We start from the raw sequence: 19198 nt of genomic DNA, 5'->3' as shown, positions 1-19198 counted from the left end.
TGGAGGAAGGGGCAGAGGAATTGGAAAACAGATTGTTATCTCTAGATCCGTGCTATCCAGTATAGTAGCCACTAAGTCATATTTGGTTATTTTAGTTAAATAAAATTTAAAATTCAGTTGCATAGTCATATTTCAAATAATTAATGGTTACATTTTGGACAGAGCATATATAAAACATTGCCCTTGTCACAGAGAGTTCTGTTGGACAACACTGCTCTAAATGTAAATGGCTAAATGTACAATTAGGAAATTGTAAGAATCAACCTTAAGCTTTCCCTTGTTTTCAGTGACACCTCATGTATATGATACTTTGTATTCACAATGCTTACCCATTAATAATTACATTTGATCTTCAAAATACAATATAGCCAGCTGGGCATAGTAGCTCATGCCTATAATCCCAGCACTTTGGGAGGCCTAGGCAGGAAGATCGCTTGAACCCAGGAGTTCAAGACTAGCCTGGGCAACATAGTGAGACCCTGTCTCTACAAAAAAATTTTTTTTTTTTTTTTTTTTTTGAGACGGAATCTCTCTCTGTCACCCAGGCTGGAGTGCAGTGGCGCGATCTCGGCTCACTGCAAGCTCCGCCTCCCGGGTTCACACCATTCTCCTGCCTCAGCCTCCTGAGGAGCTGGGACTACAGGCACCCGCCACCACGCCCGGCTAATTTTTTTTGTATTTTTAGTAGAGATGGGGTTTCACTGTGTTAGCCAGGATGGTCTCGATCTCCTGACCTCGTGATCCGCCTGCCTCGGCCTCCCAAAATGCTGGGATTACTGGCGTGAGCCACTGCGCCCGGCCTCTACAAAAAATTTTAAAAGTAAAAATTAGCCGGGCATGTTGGCGCACACCTGTAGAGGATTGCTTGAGCCCAGGCCGTTGAGACTTCAGTGAGCCATGATTATGCCATGGCCCTCCAACCTGGGTGATGGAGCAAGACCCTGTCTCTAAAAACAACAAAAACATGTAGTCAGTGACTGCACTATCAGAAGTCTGGATGTTTTTGAAATGTGAGGGACCCACATGTGCTTGCACCTGACTCATTAACTGACTCCTAATGCAGGATTTCTATCTATACAGCATTCTTTTAAATTTAGTGGAATTATAGAGTTACAGCTTTTGAATTTCAGAAATTTATACAAAGATGAATTCATTCAGAAATATACAAAGGTTATGTCTAACATTCTTTTAAACGTGTGTCTTTTAGAAAGTTATATGTATGTATAAACTACAACTAATTAGATGAGAATCTAAACTGTGGTTATCACTGCAGCGTATGTTTAAATAAATTTTTTTTCTTTACTTCTTAGGTTTATACCAGATGATATTACTTTTGATGATGAGCCTAAGGATGTAGCCTCAGAAGTGAATTTAACAGCATATAAACCAAAATATTTCACATCTGCTGCAATGGGAACATCAACGGTATTTCTTAACTTTAAAAAATATGTAGCTGGACTCTATTGCTTTATGAAGAGATTTTGTATATTACAGCATCTTTAAAAATGGAAAGTATTAATTTTTTTATTACTATTTTTTCTTGAGAGAGAGTCTCGCTCTCTCACCCAGGCTGGAGTGCAGTGGTATGATCTCGACTCACTGTAACCTCTGCCTCACAGGTTGAAGCGATTCTCGTGCCTCAGCTGCCCAAGTAGCTGGGATTACAGGTGTGTACCACTACACCTGGCTAATTTTTGTGTTTTTACTAGGGACAGTGTTTCGCCATGTTGACCAGGCTGGTCTTGAACTCCTGACCTCAAGTGAGGCCGCCTTGGCTTCCCAAAGTGCTGGGATTACAGGTGTCGTGAGCCACTGCTCCCAGCCTCAAAGTATTCAAAATTTTAATGCATGGGTACAGATAGAAATGAGACACAAGCGTGTCTGCCTCTACCACATCTGTGAACCTATTTTCAGATTCTTGTTACGCATTTAAGCCTGTGTCAGTTACCTGCTGATGTTTCTTTTTTCTTTTCTGTCTTTCCTGTACACTCTTCTGTCTTTCCTATACACTCTTCTGTCTTTCCTGTACACTCTAATACATCAGTTATTAATATCCTAGGGAATAAGGGGAAGTGGATAATAAATTACCTCCCAGCGCAGTTAAACAAAACTAGTGAAAATTTAAAATAGGAGTACCTTTTTCTGCAGATGATTCAAAACTGTAAAAAGAATTGATATGGAATAATTAAGGTATAATAGATGTCACATTAATGCTTAATAACAAATAGCCAAAAGGTTTTTGTCTATTGAAATAGTTTATTACTTAGGCGACTACCTTCTCCCTTTTCTTTTCTTTTCTTTTTTTTTTTTTTTTTGAGACAGAGTCTTGCTCTGTCGCCCAGGCTGGAGTGCAGTGGCACTATCTCTGCACACTGCAACCTCTGCCTCCTGGATTCAAGTGATTCTTCTGCCACAGCCTCCCTGGTAGCTGGGATTACAGGTGTGTGCCACTACACCTGGCTAATTTTTGTATTTTTAGTAGAGATTGGGTTTCACCATGTTGGCCAGGCTGGTCTTGAACTCCTGAGCTCAGGTGATCCACCCCCCTTCTGCCTCCCAAAGTGCTGGGATTATAGATGTGAGCCACTGCACCTGGCTCCTTCTCTCTTTTCTTTTGTTTTTTCTTTTTTTGGAGACCAAGTCTCACTCTGTTGCCTAGGCTGGAGTACGGTGGTGCAATCCTGGCTCACTGCAACCTCCGCCTCCCAGGTTCAAGTGATTCTCCTGTCTCAGCCTCCCGAGTAGCTGGGATTACAGGGGCACACCACCATGCCCAGCTAATTTTGTATATTTAGTACAGACGGGGTTTCACCATGTTAGGCCGATCTCGAACTCCCGACCTCTGGTGATCCACTCGCCTTGGCCTCCCTTCTCCCTTTTCTTTCTCCCAATAACCTTTCTGTCCACAGCTGTACTCTGCAATAGCCACAATAGCTTCCCTCTGCTTTTCCTGTGTGATAAATCACCGTGCTTCTCTGAGGAGGGACTGGTAGCAGAGAGAGTAGCTGTATCTGTCTGTCACCTGCTATGCTGTGGTGGGCACTGTATGGCATTGCTTAGTTACTCAATGTAGTAAAACTCTACCATTACATAGTAAGCAAAGTCTAAAAAATTCAGTCACATGAAATTAAAGTCATGTTATTTTCAGGACCAACATGATGATCAGGGCCAGCCTGTCCAGCCAGCCATTGTAGAGTTCCTGAGTCCTGGCTGTATCATCAACATCTGTCCTAGTTCCAACAGTGGTTTGGTGGTTATCAGCTCAGGCTTAATTGTCAGAATAGGGATCATTTCTGAATCCTCTGACTAGCTGGAATTTCTGAGACAGGTGGCAGAGATTTTAAGGATCTCTTAAAATGGATGTGGGATCTACCCTATGATGAAGATAAAATATCTGGCAGGGCCTTATATGAGAATAGGGGCTATGTGCAGGACAGGAGCCAGTCATCACCGCATCAGTCATGTCACAGATGAATTCATGTATCATGGAGGTTTAAACTACTTCCAACTAATAGATGCTTTTCTCATCAGTGGTTCTTAATCTTTTTTTAAAATGGACCCCACTGAGATCGTGTTGTTTTAGCAACAGATTTTATATAGTTTGCAGATCTCCTGAAATCTTAGAATTCCAGGTGAAAAAACATGTTTTCACTGATTCATAATGTTAACCTTTTTTTTTTTTTTTTTTTTTTTGAGATAGAGTTTTGCTCTTGTTGCCCAGGCTGGAGTGCAATGGCATGATCTCAGCTCACTGCAACCTCTGCCTCCCGAGTAGCTGGGATTACAGGCCTCCTGATTCTCCCTCCTCAGCCTCCCAAGTAGCTGGGGTTACAGGCACCTGCTACCACGCCTGGCTAATTTTTCGTGTAGAGACGGGGTTTCACCATGTTGGCCAGGCTGGTCTTGAACTCCTGACCTCAGGTGATCCACCCGCCTTGGCCTCCCAAAGTGTTGGGATTACAAGTGTGAGCCACCATGCCTGGCCCATGATGTTAACTCTTTTACTAGTACATTTTCTTAGTTTTTTTTCGCCATGATTAATTTATACACTGGTTAATTTTTACTGTCAGTAATGGAGTATCCTGTAGATAGCAGAGAATTGGGAGGAGGTACAAGTTAATAGAAATGGTTCCATTTTCACAAACAGGATACTATTTATTAATCATATCATTCATGTATTTGTTTTAATGTGTCTTGACTTTTTAACTTACTGTTAAACATCCAGGTTAATAGTATATATTCTTTAACAAGTTTGAGTTGACATTTCCATTTTCGTGTGTTATTTTTTCTTATTTGTTGGTGAAAGGTGGAAATCACTTGGGATGAGACTGATCATGAAAGAATTACAATGCTCAACAGGAAGTTTAAAAAGGAAGAGCTTTTGGACATGGATTTTCAAGCCTACTTAGCTTCCTCTAGTGAAGATGAAGAGACAGAAGAGGAGCTACAAGGTATTGTTAATCTTTCAGTGACCATTAATGGACATAGGTCTTTGGCAGTAGCTTTACAGGGAAAGCCAAATTCTGTCTGCAAATATGCTTACATGCACAGTATTATATATACCTGTAGATAGTGATTGATTTTTTAAAAAAAAAATTTTCTTTGCCTGAATTTCTTTAACTATAAACACTTTGTTTAAAACCCTGACCTAACCAAACATGGCCTTCTAGACTTGTCCTAATGCACATGGTTGCACAGTTTCTTAGTAAACCAGTAAAACAATCTTTTAGGCATCCCCCCCATTTGCCTTTTTAAAAATAAGAGCATCATTTAGATTGATTAAATATTTTTACATTCCATTTTTTCAACTAGTTAAAAAGTAGACTCTCTGTTTCTATAATTATTCCTTTGACTGCTTTCAGAGTTTTCCCTTTCTCTTTGTCTTTCTGCATTTTACTATGATAAGTATAAGAGTAGATTTCTTTTTGTTTGTGGAGCTTGAGGTTTATTGTTGGGTTCCATTTATTTGTGGAGTGCTATCTTTCGTCAGTTTTGGAATATTCTTAGCCATTATGTTTTCAGATGTTGTTTATTTATCCTTTTATCCATGTTAGATCTCTTCATTATATCTTGCCTATCTTTACTCTTAAATTTTTAATCTGTTGTCTCTGTACTGCGTTCTGGATATTTTCTTCTGACCTATCTTCCAGATCACTAACTGTCTTTTCAGCAGTGTTAAATCTGCTGATAGACCTCTCCATTCAGTTCTTAATCTTGGTTATTATATTTTTTACTTATGGAGGTTGTATTTGGCTATTTCTCAAGTCAGAAATACCACTTTTTATATTTTTTACTCATAGTCTCTGTTTTAATATTTCATGTATTTTCAGGTTGGTGTCTTATTTTACAAGGTATTTTTCTCTTGTTTATTTGTGTGCCTAGTTAATTTTGTGTGTTACTTTGATATTTGAAGTTAGGGTATCTTTGATCAGAGAAAACTTTAATTTACTTTGGTTGGTTTAGAACCACATTTCTCCAAATGTTAAGGCTTAGGTTCCCTGGCTTCTGCGGATGATTGAAGTCTGCGTGAGGGCTGGTTTACTTCAGATTGACCATTTCCCTGGGAGTATATCCCTCTGGGTGGCTGCTTAATGTCAGGGTAGTAATTGAAATTCCCTCTTTTGTTTGGCATTTAACTTTTGTCCTCTTGGTCCTGAAAGGCTGCTAAAACCACAGTTGACTTTCATAGCTCTTTGTTCTCTGGATCAGGAAACAGGAAATGATCTCAGAGCAAAACAGGTCTTTACCCTGGAGTCATCTGTCTAATATTCCCTTGTTGTTTTTGACATAGTAAGTCTTCTCTAACTTGACAGTTCTTTGAAACTTTTCTTTCTTTTCTTAACCTCTTTGAAGCTTTATAAAATAATACTTAATCCAACTTAATTCCAACTTAATGTCTTCAGTGAAAGGGTTAGTCTGAAGTACCTAGCTTGCTGTTAAGAAGTTCTTAAATTATCTTTATCTTTATTCAAGTTGTTTTTGTTTTTTGAGATGGAGTACTGCTCTGTCACCCAGGCTGGAGTGTAGTGGTACAATCTGGGCTCACTGTAACCTCTTCCTCCTGGGTTCAAGCGATTCTCATGGCTCAGCCTCCCAAGTAGCTGGGACTGCAGGTGCCCACCACCATGCCCAGGTAATTTTTGTGTTTTTTAGTAGAGATGGGGTTTCACCATGTTGGCCAGGCTGGTCTCGAACTCCTGACCTCAAGTGACCCACCTGCCTCAGCTTCCCAAAGTGCTGGGATTACAGGCGTGAGCCTCTGTGCCTGGCCTTTGTTTTTTTTTTTTTTTTTTTAATGTTTGAAATGATTAATGGTGTACAGTCGCCTCTTGAACAACATGGGTTTGAACTGTGTGGGTTCACTTATACATGGGTTTTCTTCTGCGTTTGCCACCCCTGAAACTATAAGGCCAACCCCTCTTCCTGCTCCTCCTCAGCCTACCCAGTGTGATGATGACAATGAGGATGAAGACCTTTACAATGATCCACTTCCATGTAATGCGTAGGAAATACATTTATCTTCCTTATGATTTTCTTAGTAACGTTTTATTTTCTCTAGTTTATTATGAGAATACAGTGTATAATACATATAACATACAAAATATTTGTTAACTGACTGTATTATTTGTAAGGCTTCCACCGCACAGTAGACTATTAGTTAAGTTTTGGGAGAATCAAGATACATGTGGATTTTCGACTGTGCCTGGGGTGGGTGCCTCTAACCTCCATGTTGTTCAAGAATCAACTGTACTTTTAAATGTATATGCTCTTTGCTTAAAATAGCTCACTTTGTAGAAATAAAGCCCCAAAACCCTTTTTCCCTGTATTTGATCTGTCTCTGTTTGGAAACTGGTTGCCGGGTTGTAATTTCATGTCAACTTTTGGTTGACTATCTGCCTAATACCTTCACATCTTCATTCTTTTTATCTAATAGAAGAATTGCCAAACATGAAAAATTATGAGTAAGAGATTTAATGCTGACAGAAAGTGAAGAACCCATAAATGTTAAACATAGATAAAAGTATTTTAAATTAGCAAGAATGAATATTCTTTAATGTGTGGCTTAACATTTTTCATAGCTTTTTTCTTTTTGTATATGTATTATTTTTATAGCCTAAATGTCAAATTAATTAAATCCTAAAATCCTTCTTTAGTATGACCATAGTGCCATTAAACCTTGAGTTTCCAAGATCCCATGATTGGCCTATGATTGTTTCTTTTAGACTCCTGAAGACGCTGCTTCATTTTTCTAAGCTTTTCATAAAATACTACTCTTTAACAGTATGGAAAATCATGTTTAATCATTCTGGTTTCTTTGTTCAGACATCTCATATTAATACAACCACATAATTGCTTAAGTATTTAATACTCTTTGAAAATGTGTATTTGCAATGGGAGTTAAGTTGGGCGCAAAGGGCCTCACAGTTTTTTAAAGGCCTTAGTGGCTGATGCTTGTTAATTTTTTTGGCATTCCAAATAACAGGATGACCATTTTATTTTTTATTGTTCACAGAACAGCTGAGTCCTCTTTTCAATTTTCCTCTATCTATGTCTTTTCCCCTCGCAGATGTGGAGAAAGACATAATGATTTATCAGTATTTCTTTTTTATTTGTATGCCTTTATGGGCATTTAGAACTTTTCTGAAAATTCTGGATAGTGTTTCTTCACTATCAGCTGTAAGATAAAGGAAAAAAGATAACTTTTTATGTACACTTGTGAAGATTGGATACAAGTTGTTCAAATAGATTTCTGTTTGGGGAGAACCAAACTAAATTTTAAAATGACATTTTTGACATTAGGACAGCTAATATTGTAAATAAATAAGCATTAATTTGTTAATACATTCTTGTTAAGAGCTTGGGCTCTGCTAGTTTCAAATCCTAACTTCACCGTACATATGTTAGGTTTACTAAACCCCCTATATCTTTCTTCCATAGCTGTGAAATGAGGATCTAATAATACCAGGCTTATGGTTGGAAGGACTGAAATGATGTACCTTGTATCTTATATTTTTATTTCTTAAAACTTTAATAAATAGGCCAGGCATGGCAGCTCACACCTGTAATCCCAGCACTTTGGGAGGCCGAGGCAGGTGGATCATGAGGTCAGGAGATTGAGACCATCCTGGCTAACATGGTGAAACCCCGTCTCTACTAAAAATACAAAAAAATTAGCCAGGCGTGGTGGCAGGCGCCTGTAGTCCCAGCTACTCGGGAGGCTGAGGCAGGAGAATGGCATGAACCTGGGAGGCAGAGCTCGCAGTGAGCCGAGATCGTGCCACTGCACTCCAGCCTGGGCAACAGAGCGAGACTCTCTCAAAAAAGAAAAAAAAAAAAGTTAATAAATAATGACTTTTTGTTTGAGATACACCAAGTTTTTTTAAAGTGTATATTTTTCTTCTGCATTTTAATTGATTACAAATTTACTATAATCTGTAATTTAGTACCTCTCATAGATACATCAGCATATTTGAATGCCTTAAAGCTACTGAATATGTCTGGTTATTGTTTATAAGAGAGCATAGCAGGGTGGCTTACTGTTAGAATTATTATTTTTTCACTCCTTATATAGTATTAAGGCTTTCACAAACTAGTGTCCTTGAATTGGGAAAAAACAGAGCTACATGACTTATCCCACATTTTAGAGCTTCAGATTGTAAAATTTCAGTACTGGAAAAAATCAGTTTAAACTAAGCCATCAGAGACTTACCACTAAAATTTCAACCTGGAAGGAGCTTGCTTCTAATTATGTTTTCAGAAGTAAGCTTTTAATAGAAAGAAATACTTTGCCATTTGTTAATGTGTTCCTGATGTTTTATCCATTGAATTATGGGATACATGACAGAATTCCATCCAACATTATTATTGTGGCACAAAGCACAAACAGAAAAAAAATGAATTTCAGCTGTTTGAATGAAAATAAAAGTGTGATAGGATGGAAAGAATGTCCTGGACCATTTTTTATTTATTTTAAGAAAAAAATATATACATATAGAAATATTTACGTAACCAGTTTTTTTCCATATCACCTTTTTAAGATATAAGGACATTGATTATATTAACTTGCTAAAAAAAGAAAAAATAAATGAATTTTAAAAATTAAAAAAGATACAAGAACAAAATGAATTTTAAAAATTAAAAAAGATGCAAGGACAATCTGTTAACACGGTTGTTTCCCAGCTAAATGCTTAATAATGTCAGACATTTTTGGTGAGCAGTTAGCCATAGGTTATAGAGGAGAGGGACTTCATTATCCTGCTAGTAGAGTTTCCTTTACTTGAGACAGCCAATTCAATAAGTCTGTATGTTTTGCATTAAAACCCAGGTTTCTGATTTGTTTCTGATTTGGAGACTTGCAGTGGAAATGTAGAACAAACTTTTTGGTGTATTAGTTTTCTTGGGTATTTGTTGCCTGTGAATTTTATACTGTTTCTTTGTATTTTAATTATTTTTGTAGAACTAGGAAATGCAGATGTGAATCTTTTTCCACACAGTGAAGTTAACTGAAGTAACTCCTAATTCATTTTTATTCTTAATATATTAATGAGATCATTGGAGTAAGCATGCTTGCTCAAAAATGGAAAGGTTTCAGTATTCTTAGGTTTGGATTATAAACAACTGCCTTTATCTCTTCTCTTCAATCTGAATAGCTGCAAACCGAATTCATCCCAACAATATTCAGCCTACATTTATTCAGCATAACATTTTAAAGCCACTGTGCTGGATAGTGGAGGACATAAAGAGGGATAAAATGCCATCTTCATTATTTTGCAGCTTATAGGAAAGAGAAGCCTAAAGATGTTATGTGACTGCAGAATTATTATCCAGTATAAATTTTAATAAAAAGGGGCATTCCCAAGCATACTGCTATGACAGTGCAAATTTATATTGCAACTGATTTTTATTCTACATGAGACCCTAAGTCTTTCATTTAATATTCAGAAATTTAAGTCCGATTTTGATATCCTGTGGTCTTAACAGCGTCTTTTAAAAGAGAGTGACCATAAGATCTGAACACGAGTTAGAAATGAATTGTTTCTGTGTATTAAGTGAATTTTTTTTTCATTAGGTGATGATGGAGTCAATGTAGAAGAAGATGGGAAAACAAAGAAAAGTCAGAAGGATGATGAAGAACAAATTGCTAAATACAGGCAGCTCTTGCAGGTTATTCAAGAAAAAGAAAAGAAAGGCAAAGAAAATGATATGGAAATGGAAATTAAATGGGTTCCAGGTAAGAATTAGATACTAAATGTTTTCTCTTTTTCGAATTTCAGTATGTTGAGTACATTTTAAATATGAAGGAACCGGAAATGTCTTGGTGAGGACCTTAACATCGTATTTGCATACACCATTTAACTAACTTAATGACTAGCATTTTAGGCTCTTACCAGCTTATTCTTAATTGGTTTCTTTGATTTACTAACTATAAATTATTCCTGTCCATTTATCAGAGTAGCCTTTCCCAGGTTTGAGCCTGTATTCTCAAGATATAGAAACTTGAATCCAGGCACCATGTGTTCTAAAGTTATTACACTTCTTTTGAATACGTTTAATTCTTAAGTGACCTTTTCTTCCATAACCCCCACTAGTCCTTAATTCATGAGGTTTCACTAACACAAAATATGTATTACATAGTCTTCCATCTTCAATCTTGCTGCGAATAGTCAAAGAAATATAGCATAGTAGAGTAAAATAATACTAGTACAAAACTAATTAAAACCATGTCAAAGCTAAACAAAGATAAAAGCTGGGATAAATGGGATCATTCTGTAGTAAACAGCAGTTGCCCCTTTTTCATGGTTTCACTTTCTGCAGTTTGTTACCCAGTATAGTACAATAAGATACTTTGAAAGAGAAAGAGGAAGAGAGATTATATTCATTTAACTTTTACTACAATATTACAATTGTTCTATTTTATTGTTGGTGTTGTTAATCTCTTACTGTGCCTAATTTATAAGTTAAACTTTATCATAGCTATAGATGTATAGGAAAAAACATACTATCTATAGGGTTCGGTACTATCCACGATTTCAGACATTCACTGTGGGTCCTGGAATGTATCCTCCTCAGATAATGGGGGACTACTGTACACATTTTTTTCAACAGTGTTGGGCGAATCAGCATGGACTTCTGCAGCCAATACTGTTTTTATAGATCACTGCTGTTTATATTATATATGTGTATAACTTTTAAAACCAGATGTATTTTTGGATAAGGGTTCAGTTCTTCAGCCTAAATTAGTCTCTAGGAGAAAGAGTACTAACCAGTTGTAGGAATACCATTGCTTAAAACTTAAAAGTGTTCTGTTACCAATTCCATTTTTATAAGTAGCATGCTTTTGTATTGGGAATAAAACATTTGTTTGCATGGGTTTTTATTTGGGAGAAAATTAGGGTATTTTGATTTTTGAGGATTGACTGGCTATTGTAGTAAATTTGCTAGGATGGACACTGACTATTGTAGTAAATTTGCTAGGATGGTCTGCTGCATATTCCTGCAGGAATGAACTGCTGTGTTGCAACCCATTTGTTTTAAATGTTTGGCTTTTGCAGAAAGTGGTGGTAAGAACGAATGAAGTTTACTGGTGTATCATATGACAGGTGGTTGGGAGAACTCAATTGATTTGGCCTGGAGAGGAAAAGTCTAAAAAGTGATTTTAACAGCTATTTTTAAATACTTGCAGAATATGTAAATGAAGACTTAATCCTTTTATTACCTCACAGGTTAGCACTACTGCCAGTGGATAAAAGTTGAAGGAAGGTAGATTTTAATGTAATAATATAAAGAGGAATTCTCTATATTATTAGAATTGTCTCGCAAAAGAACTGAAGGCTGCTTTAAGGGGTTGAGCTCTCTGTGTCAGTAAATCTCCACAATAAGGCTACATAATCATGCTACTCAGAGATGTCTGTTAAGAAATATTTTGCTTGAGTCCCTTGACTTTATGATTCTAAGAAATGTTGAATTCTGTCTTTTAAGTTGAATGTATTGTAGTTTAATTCTAATCTTAGAATGAGCTTATTGCATATATTTTAATATGAACATTTTTAAATTGAGGTGTTCAGTTGTCTGAGAAAGCAGATCTAAAATAAACTGGATTGAGGTGTTTTATAGCAAATATTTCAGAAATATATAATGCCAGTTATAAGGTACAGATACATGATACAGGTTCCCACACTAAGTGGACCACATCTAGATTGTGTCTTTACTAACATAATTATGAAACCAGGCACGGGCTCACGCCTGTAATCCAGCACTTTTGGAGGCCAAGGTGGGTGGATTACTTGAGCCTCAGATGTTCGAGACCAGCCCGAGTAGCATGGTAAAACTGTTGCATCTCTACAAAAAAATACAAAAATTAGCTGGGCGTGGTGGCGCACGCCTGTAGTCCCAGCTACTGGGGAGGCTGAGGTGGTAGGGTCACCTGAGCTCAAGGAGGTTGAGGCTGCAGTTAGCTGTGATCATGCCACTGCACTCCAGCCTAGGCTACAGAATGACACCCTGTCTCAAACAAACAAACAAACAAAACATAGTAATGTAGGGCAAATACCTAAAAGTGGTATTTACACCTGTTATCTGTAACTGGAAGTTTTAAGCATTGCTTATGTTTCCTGGGATAAACCCCACCTTGGTCATGGTACCTTATCTTTTTATGTATTCCCAGCTTAATTTAGTAATATTTTATTAAAAATATTTGTACTTGTGGCAAAGAGGAATATGATCTGTAGTTTTCATTCCTCGTATTGGTTTTTGGTATTAGGGTAATGTTGACCTTATGAAGTGAAAATGTAAAATGAAAGATTATCATCTGTAATTCCACTATCCTAATTCAACCACTGGTTAAGAAGATTACAGTTTAATTTACCATTTTTCTGTTGTTGAATATTCAATCAAGATTTCTAATCTTTCACTACAGTGGACTTATAACATTGAAAAAAAAAAAAGGACAGATCTGAAACCCACAAATAACAAGCTTTTCTTAAATCTCTTTATTTTCATCAGCAGCCAAGTTACTGGCTTGCCTTTTTAGGGCCTTTAATTTTAAAAACTTTTAAAACAGAGGTATGTTGTTCATCTCTCCCAGGCTAGAAATGTTTCCAAGCATGTCAGGACTAGTAGAGAACAACCAGGCCACAATGAGAAGCTGATGCTAGCATTCAGGCTTAACTCACTGGTTAGTTACGTGACTTCCTTGCTCACACAGCAACTTTACATGTGCTGTAGATCAACCTGTGGTTCTCTCACAAGCTGTTAAAACTACCAGTGTCAAAACCTCAAATGTTAAATCCCAGATGCCAAGTATCTGGGATGTTATAAATAACCTATAGCTTTTTCCATATTTTGAATTATTTTCATAGGATAGTTTCCCAGAAATAGAATTACTAAGAGAGGGCATGAATACTTTTTGTGTCTTGAAGTTATTGCCAAATTGCTTTCTGAAAGTGTTGTACCAGCTTATAATACCTTCAACAATCAGTAAGAGTGTCAGTTTCACAGAATTATCGTCAACATTGGGTATATATTTTTTACTTTTAATGGAATAGGGGAAAATTGATATTTTAATGTATAATGAGTTTCAAAGGTCTTAAACTGTAATATTTTGAAGGCCCCTAATGGGGTATTGTTATCTGTGAATCCTTATGTATATGCACGCATGCACATGCAAGTATAAAGGGTTTTTCTGTGTGCTATACATATAAGATCATTGAGCAATCTTTCTGTACCTCAGTTTATTCATATGGAAATTGGAACTAATAATACCACTTTCTTACTTAGAGATACTTACAAACGTTATAAACTACAAAGTACTTTCATGACGTGTGTGTTTCAGTGAATTTATGTCTTAAGAAATGTGTGTTTTCAGTAACAGTTACCCTGAACCTCAGGACTTTTTTGATGTTATGCTTCAGTAAACCACAGAGGGTCAGTATGAGATTATACCATATCATTCATTGGTTCTGTGGCTTGAATCTCCACAATATTAACCTCTTCAGGAAAACAAGTACTCTTAATCACTAACATTTGTTATGGTTTGGTTTGATTTTTCAAAAGAAATTCTAGTTTAGACTATTTAAACTTTCTACGTTTTTACATTGCGTTATACAGTATAGTAACATGAGGAGTTTAATTTCTTAAGGGTATTAAGGGAACTGATAACAGGTTCGTGGGTATAACAACTGGAATGAGCTACTCTTTCTATCAGTATTTTAGTTCCTATGGAAATGTAATAATACAATTTTATTAATTAGGATTATAAATAAGTAAAAATGTTGAATTATAAAATTTTTAAAGAAAGTTATACTTAATTATTTTGATGTATGTAAAGTTGTATTTCCTATCTCAATGCATTGCTAAAGGTATCCTGCCAACTTACTAAGGAGTAGATAAGGTGATGTATATAATTAGCCACTTGGGCCTTCATCAAGAGATGTACCTCGTTGAGGAATTTGTAATGCACGTATAAATGAAGTGTAATCAGTTTTATCTCTTTATATAACTTCCCCTGTATTAATAGTCCAGTTAATCTACATAATATTTTTTGTAGATAATGCGAGCTGAATATAAACAATATATATGAAATTCCATCCAGAAATAAATAATGGCATGTTTCTTTGTTTATAATGTTAAAATTTTGATTATGATAAAAGTCCTGTTTTTCTTAGCTATCTCTGGCTTAATAGATACTAGTGAAATGGATAGCTGGTCTTTTTTCTACTCAGCATTCTACAGAACCCCAGCTTCTCTTCCTTACTCCATCAAATACTTACTGAATACCTACTCTGTGCCAGGAATTATTCTATACACTGTGTGAACAAAACATAAAAATCCCTGAACTCACAGATCTTATAATCTGGTGAAGGAGAGACCAAACAGGCGACAGATATATAAGAAACATATTTGACCAGGAACTAAAGAAAGTAGAGGTCAGGGAGTGAGCCTGGCCCAGGAAGACTGTGTGAGCAGAGAAAGTAGCATAGGAGTGTCCTTGAAGCTATACTTTGTCTCTTGTGTTTGAGGAATCCAAGGAGAACAGTGTGACTACAGTGGGGGAGAGAAGTAACTGAGATCAGAGAGGTAGTTTGGAGCCAGACATGAAGACCTCGTAGGCCATTATAAAGACGTGAATTTCTGTGACTGAGATGAGAAACCACTGGAGAGTTTTGAGCTCAGGAGCAGTCAAATCTGACTTTTATATTTAACAGGATCACTCTTGCTGCTGTAGGTAAGTAGATTAAAGTGGGGGGCAAGGACCGAATTGGGGAGATCAATCAAATGGCTGTTGGAGTAATTTTCAGATAGTGAAGCTTGTGGATGGAACATGTTTGCAAGGGAGCATCAGGAATTCTTTTTTTTTCATACATTAAGTTCAAGATGCCCATTGATACCTAAATAGACATGCCAAGGAATCAGTTGGTTATACAGTTAAGAGTACAAGGCTGGTAGAGATATAAATTAGAGAATCTTCACTGTATAAATCTCTGAAAGTGAATAAAGAACAACAAGGTAGTGAATATAGGTAAAAAAAGAAAGGTTCAAAAGCTGATCCTTGGAGCACTCTAACATCTAGAGGTAGAGGACATGAGCCTGGACCATTCCGAGCAGCTGGAGAGGCTATCAGAGAAGCAGGAGGAAATTCAGAATTGCGGAGCATTCATCCTGCCAATAAAGAAGGCATTTCAGTGAGAATATGGGTCAATAAAATGCAGGCTGAGAATGACCATTGGATTTAGCAGTGTGAAGCTCACTGGTGATATTGAATGGTTTTTGTGGGATGATGGGGGATGAAAGTAGTATGGTTTGAAGGAAGAATGGGAAGAGAGGAATTAGAGACAGTAAGTACAGGCAATTCTTTTTCTAAAATATTTGATAGAAAGTTGCAGGCACCATGACACTTAAAAAAAAAAAGCACTTCAAAATGTAACTTCCAAAAACTAAGACATGCTTCCATTATAAGCACGATGCTACTTTCACACCAAGGGAATTGTTAGTCTCAGACTACTAGAGAGATTAACTTATGCCTAGTGGTCCATTATTGGAATGCTAAGCATGTGGAAGTTATTTATATCCTACTGCTCAAAGTTCGATTGCAAAAATTCAAAAAATTGCAACCTCAGGCATAAATGGGTTAAAATGAAAAGATTGGAGCTGGTGGCGGAAGAGTAGGATGCTTGGAAAGTAAGATTGTGGTGGGATTGCAACTTTGGGTAATCACATAACCTGTTTACAATCCTGGCAGTGAATTTCTGAGATGGGGTAGAGTGTAGAACCATAGGAGAGGAGGTCAGTGAACTGTGAGGCCAAAGGTGTGTTCAGAGGATCATCTGTGTGGATACTGAAGTCACCAAGAATTATGACAGGAGTATTGGAAAGAGTGGCAGTGAGCTAAAATTAAAATGAGAAGAGCAACTGCAGTCATTAGATATCTACATCAGGTTCTGGAAGAATTTGCTTATAAAAAAGATATCTACAATAAGGAAGAGTGTAGTCTATCTAGTATAGCCTGAAAATATGACATTCAGAGTGGAGGCGCTGGGGAGGAGGGCCAGCCAGTGGATGGGAATTGGCAGTGAGTCGCAGGGACAGTGGGAGAGAAAAATTCACCTGCTAAAAGAGATAGAGGGGAAGCAGTGTCCTCAGAAGAGAGCTAAGTTTTAGCGAAACTCGATAAATGGGTAAGGGGGCTTTTGTTAATGACTAATGACTGACTGAAACTGACTAGTGAGTAGAACGGCTTTAGTCATTGAGGATGTTCAGCATTGTTTTGGGAGAAGGAATGATTTGGAAATTGTAAACTTCATGTGGTGGCAGATTTAAATATGAATAAAGGGATTTTGAGATTAGTTTTGATCATTTTAAAGCTTAAATAGTGGTAGGGATGTGAATGTCATTGTGGTATCTTGTCAGGAGCACACAGAGTTCTAGAATACTTACTCTTGGGAAGGAGGCATGGAAACCAGAAAACTAGAGGTGCCTCTTACTGTCTCACGCTGGTAAGGACTTCTCTTACTGTCTCACACAGCAAGAGGAGTCTTTTTCTGACTTCTATTCCTTGGGCATGGAGTAGGGGTGTAGCTCTTTGTTCTGCTTTTTCCTCCTCCACTCTTCACAGTTGTAGTTTCATTTTTATTCTGGTACCTGTTCTTTATCCTTCGTCCTCCCCTGCCACATTTTATCTCCATTTCTCTGTTCAGTTGTTCCACTGAGTAGCTTAAACAGAGACATCAGTGACATGCATATGTGGCCATTGTATTATTCATTCTTTTTATTTAGAGGTAAAAATGTTTTTGAATTAGTTGGGCATTCATTTTGTTAGGCAGCCCAGTTTCAAGCATTTTAATTTTTAGATGTCTCAAAACCTGTTCACTGTTTAGTTTTGGCTCCATTTTCATTTATTGCCAATGTACTCATTATTTGAAATATATTCACAAAAATTTTTTTGGTCAGAACTTTTAAAATAACCAGATGTTTAAAATTTTGAATCGAGTATAGAAGAAGGCATTAAATGGAAAACCTGAACTTAAAAATAAGCTAAAAGAATTTGTAGTTTGCCTCAGATTTTGGTGGTGGGGAGGAAACCAGGTCACAGTGCACTCTTGTAACTTGTATGAAGTCACACAGCTGGTAAGTGGCTAGAATTTTAAAACCTAAGCGTGAGCTCCTTCCTTGAATCATCCAGTTAACAGGTTGACTATGAGGAGTTTGTAAGGTAATAAGCTATAACTTCATACTGTGCAAAAAAGATTGGAGTCATGTTTGAAATGTGTAATAAAAATGAGAAGCACTTAGAGTTATCTAAAAATGATGCTAATACATTTCCTCCATATGATTGCTGGTAATTTTCTCAGTGCTTCTTGAATTATTCGATAGACTGTTTTCTCTCTTAATAATAATGATCTATTGTTATTTTTTATTTAATTTATTATTTTATTTTATTTTATTTACTTATTTTGAGACCTTCTTCTGCCGCCCGGGCTGGAGTGCAGTGGCGCTATCTTGGCTCACTGCAACCTCCGCCTCCTGGGTTCAAGTGGTTCTCCTGCCTCAGCCTCCTGAGTAGCTGGGACTACAGGCGTGGGCCACTACGCCCAGCTAATTTTTGTATTTTTTGTAGACATGGGGTTTCACCATGTTGGTTGGCCGGGATGGTCTTGATCTCTTGACCTAGTGATCTGCCCACCTCAGCCTCCCAAAGTGCTGGGATTACAGGGGTGGTGAGCCACCGTGCCCAGCCAGTTTAATTTTTAAAAAGAGACTTTCCAAAAAGCTTTTTAAAAAGATTTAACACAAAAAGCAAGGATATTTTTATACTAGTAGTTTCAGAAAGTGCTAAAATTGCAATGCCTTATGAAGTTTCAGGTTAATTGACCTGGTTCCCCCCAACATCCCCCCACAGGATTCCAGTTAAAGTATGTAAATCAGCAAGATCCTCTGGTTGCAAAGATCTAGGATGATTCTGTTAATACAGTCCTTCCCGCTGTTTGCATGTGTAGCCACTGTTTCTAGACCATACTGTTAATACCTTTTTTTTTCTTTTTATAACTATGCCTTAAACTTGCAATCTGCCCCAAGTGAGCTCAAGAAAAGAAAACTTGTCACATGTATTGTTTTCCCATAGCCCACAGCTATGCTGATTTGTTTGAAGTTGTGAATTCTTTGGTCTGGAAAGCAAAACTTTCGCTATTCTATTTGTGGTTGTCCTTCATTATTCTATCTGTATTCTAACAGCCTGGCTAGTAAGCTGTCACTTTTTGTTGCACATGTTCCGTGTGTTATTTTGACAGAACTCAGTCATACTACTTGCTTTCAACAGTTTCATTATTGCAAAATTGAAAAGTTGGGCCCTGATGTTATGCTGTAGGTTCTTCATAAAGTTTTGCTAAATGGATAACATAATAACCTTTTATTACATTTTCTCACAGATACATTTTTTAGTATAGCATCTTCATGTCTCTTCTCAAGTGTTATTTATTTATTTATCTTTTTAAGAGACAAGGTCTTGTTCTGTTGCCCAGGCTGAAATGCAGTGGTTCAATCATGACTCATTCATGGGCTCAGGCGATCCTCTTGCCTCAGCCTCCCAGGCATCTAGGGCCACAGGTGTGTGCCACCATGTCTACCTAGTACATTTTTTATTTTTTGTAGAGCCAGGTTCTTACTACATTGCTCAGGCTGGCTTCAAAATCCTGGCCTCAAGCTG

The 19198-nt window shown here is 37.1% G+C and overlaps 1 protein-coding gene across 3 annotated transcripts in view; it reads left to right on the top strand.

Moving 5' to 3' along the window:
* ESF1 (ESF1 nucleolar pre-rRNA processing protein homolog) overlaps nucleotides 1-19198 on the top strand; it is a 62302-nt gene that overhangs the window by 13661 nt on the left and 29443 nt on the right. For all 3 annotated transcript variants that reach the window (XM_030821991.1, XM_030821993.1, XM_030821992.1), the window contains exons 7-9: nucleotides 1311-1425; nucleotides 4307-4451; nucleotides 10070-10231. In XM_030821991.1, the coding sequence (XP_030677851.1) occupies nucleotides 1311-1425; nucleotides 4307-4451; nucleotides 10070-10231 (422 nt within the window). The remainder of the gene's footprint in view (nucleotides 1-1310; nucleotides 1426-4306; nucleotides 4452-10069; nucleotides 10232-19198) is intronic.

The sequence above is a fragment of the Nomascus leucogenys genome, chromosome 11 (assembly GCF_006542625.1).
Source record: "Nomascus leucogenys isolate Asia chromosome 11, Asia_NLE_v1, whole genome shotgun sequence".
Taxonomy (NCBI): domain Eukaryota; kingdom Metazoa; phylum Chordata; class Mammalia; order Primates; family Hylobatidae; genus Nomascus; species Nomascus leucogenys.
Note: the sequence above shows the minus strand (reverse complement) of the source record. Positions and strands in the feature narration are given on the sequence as shown.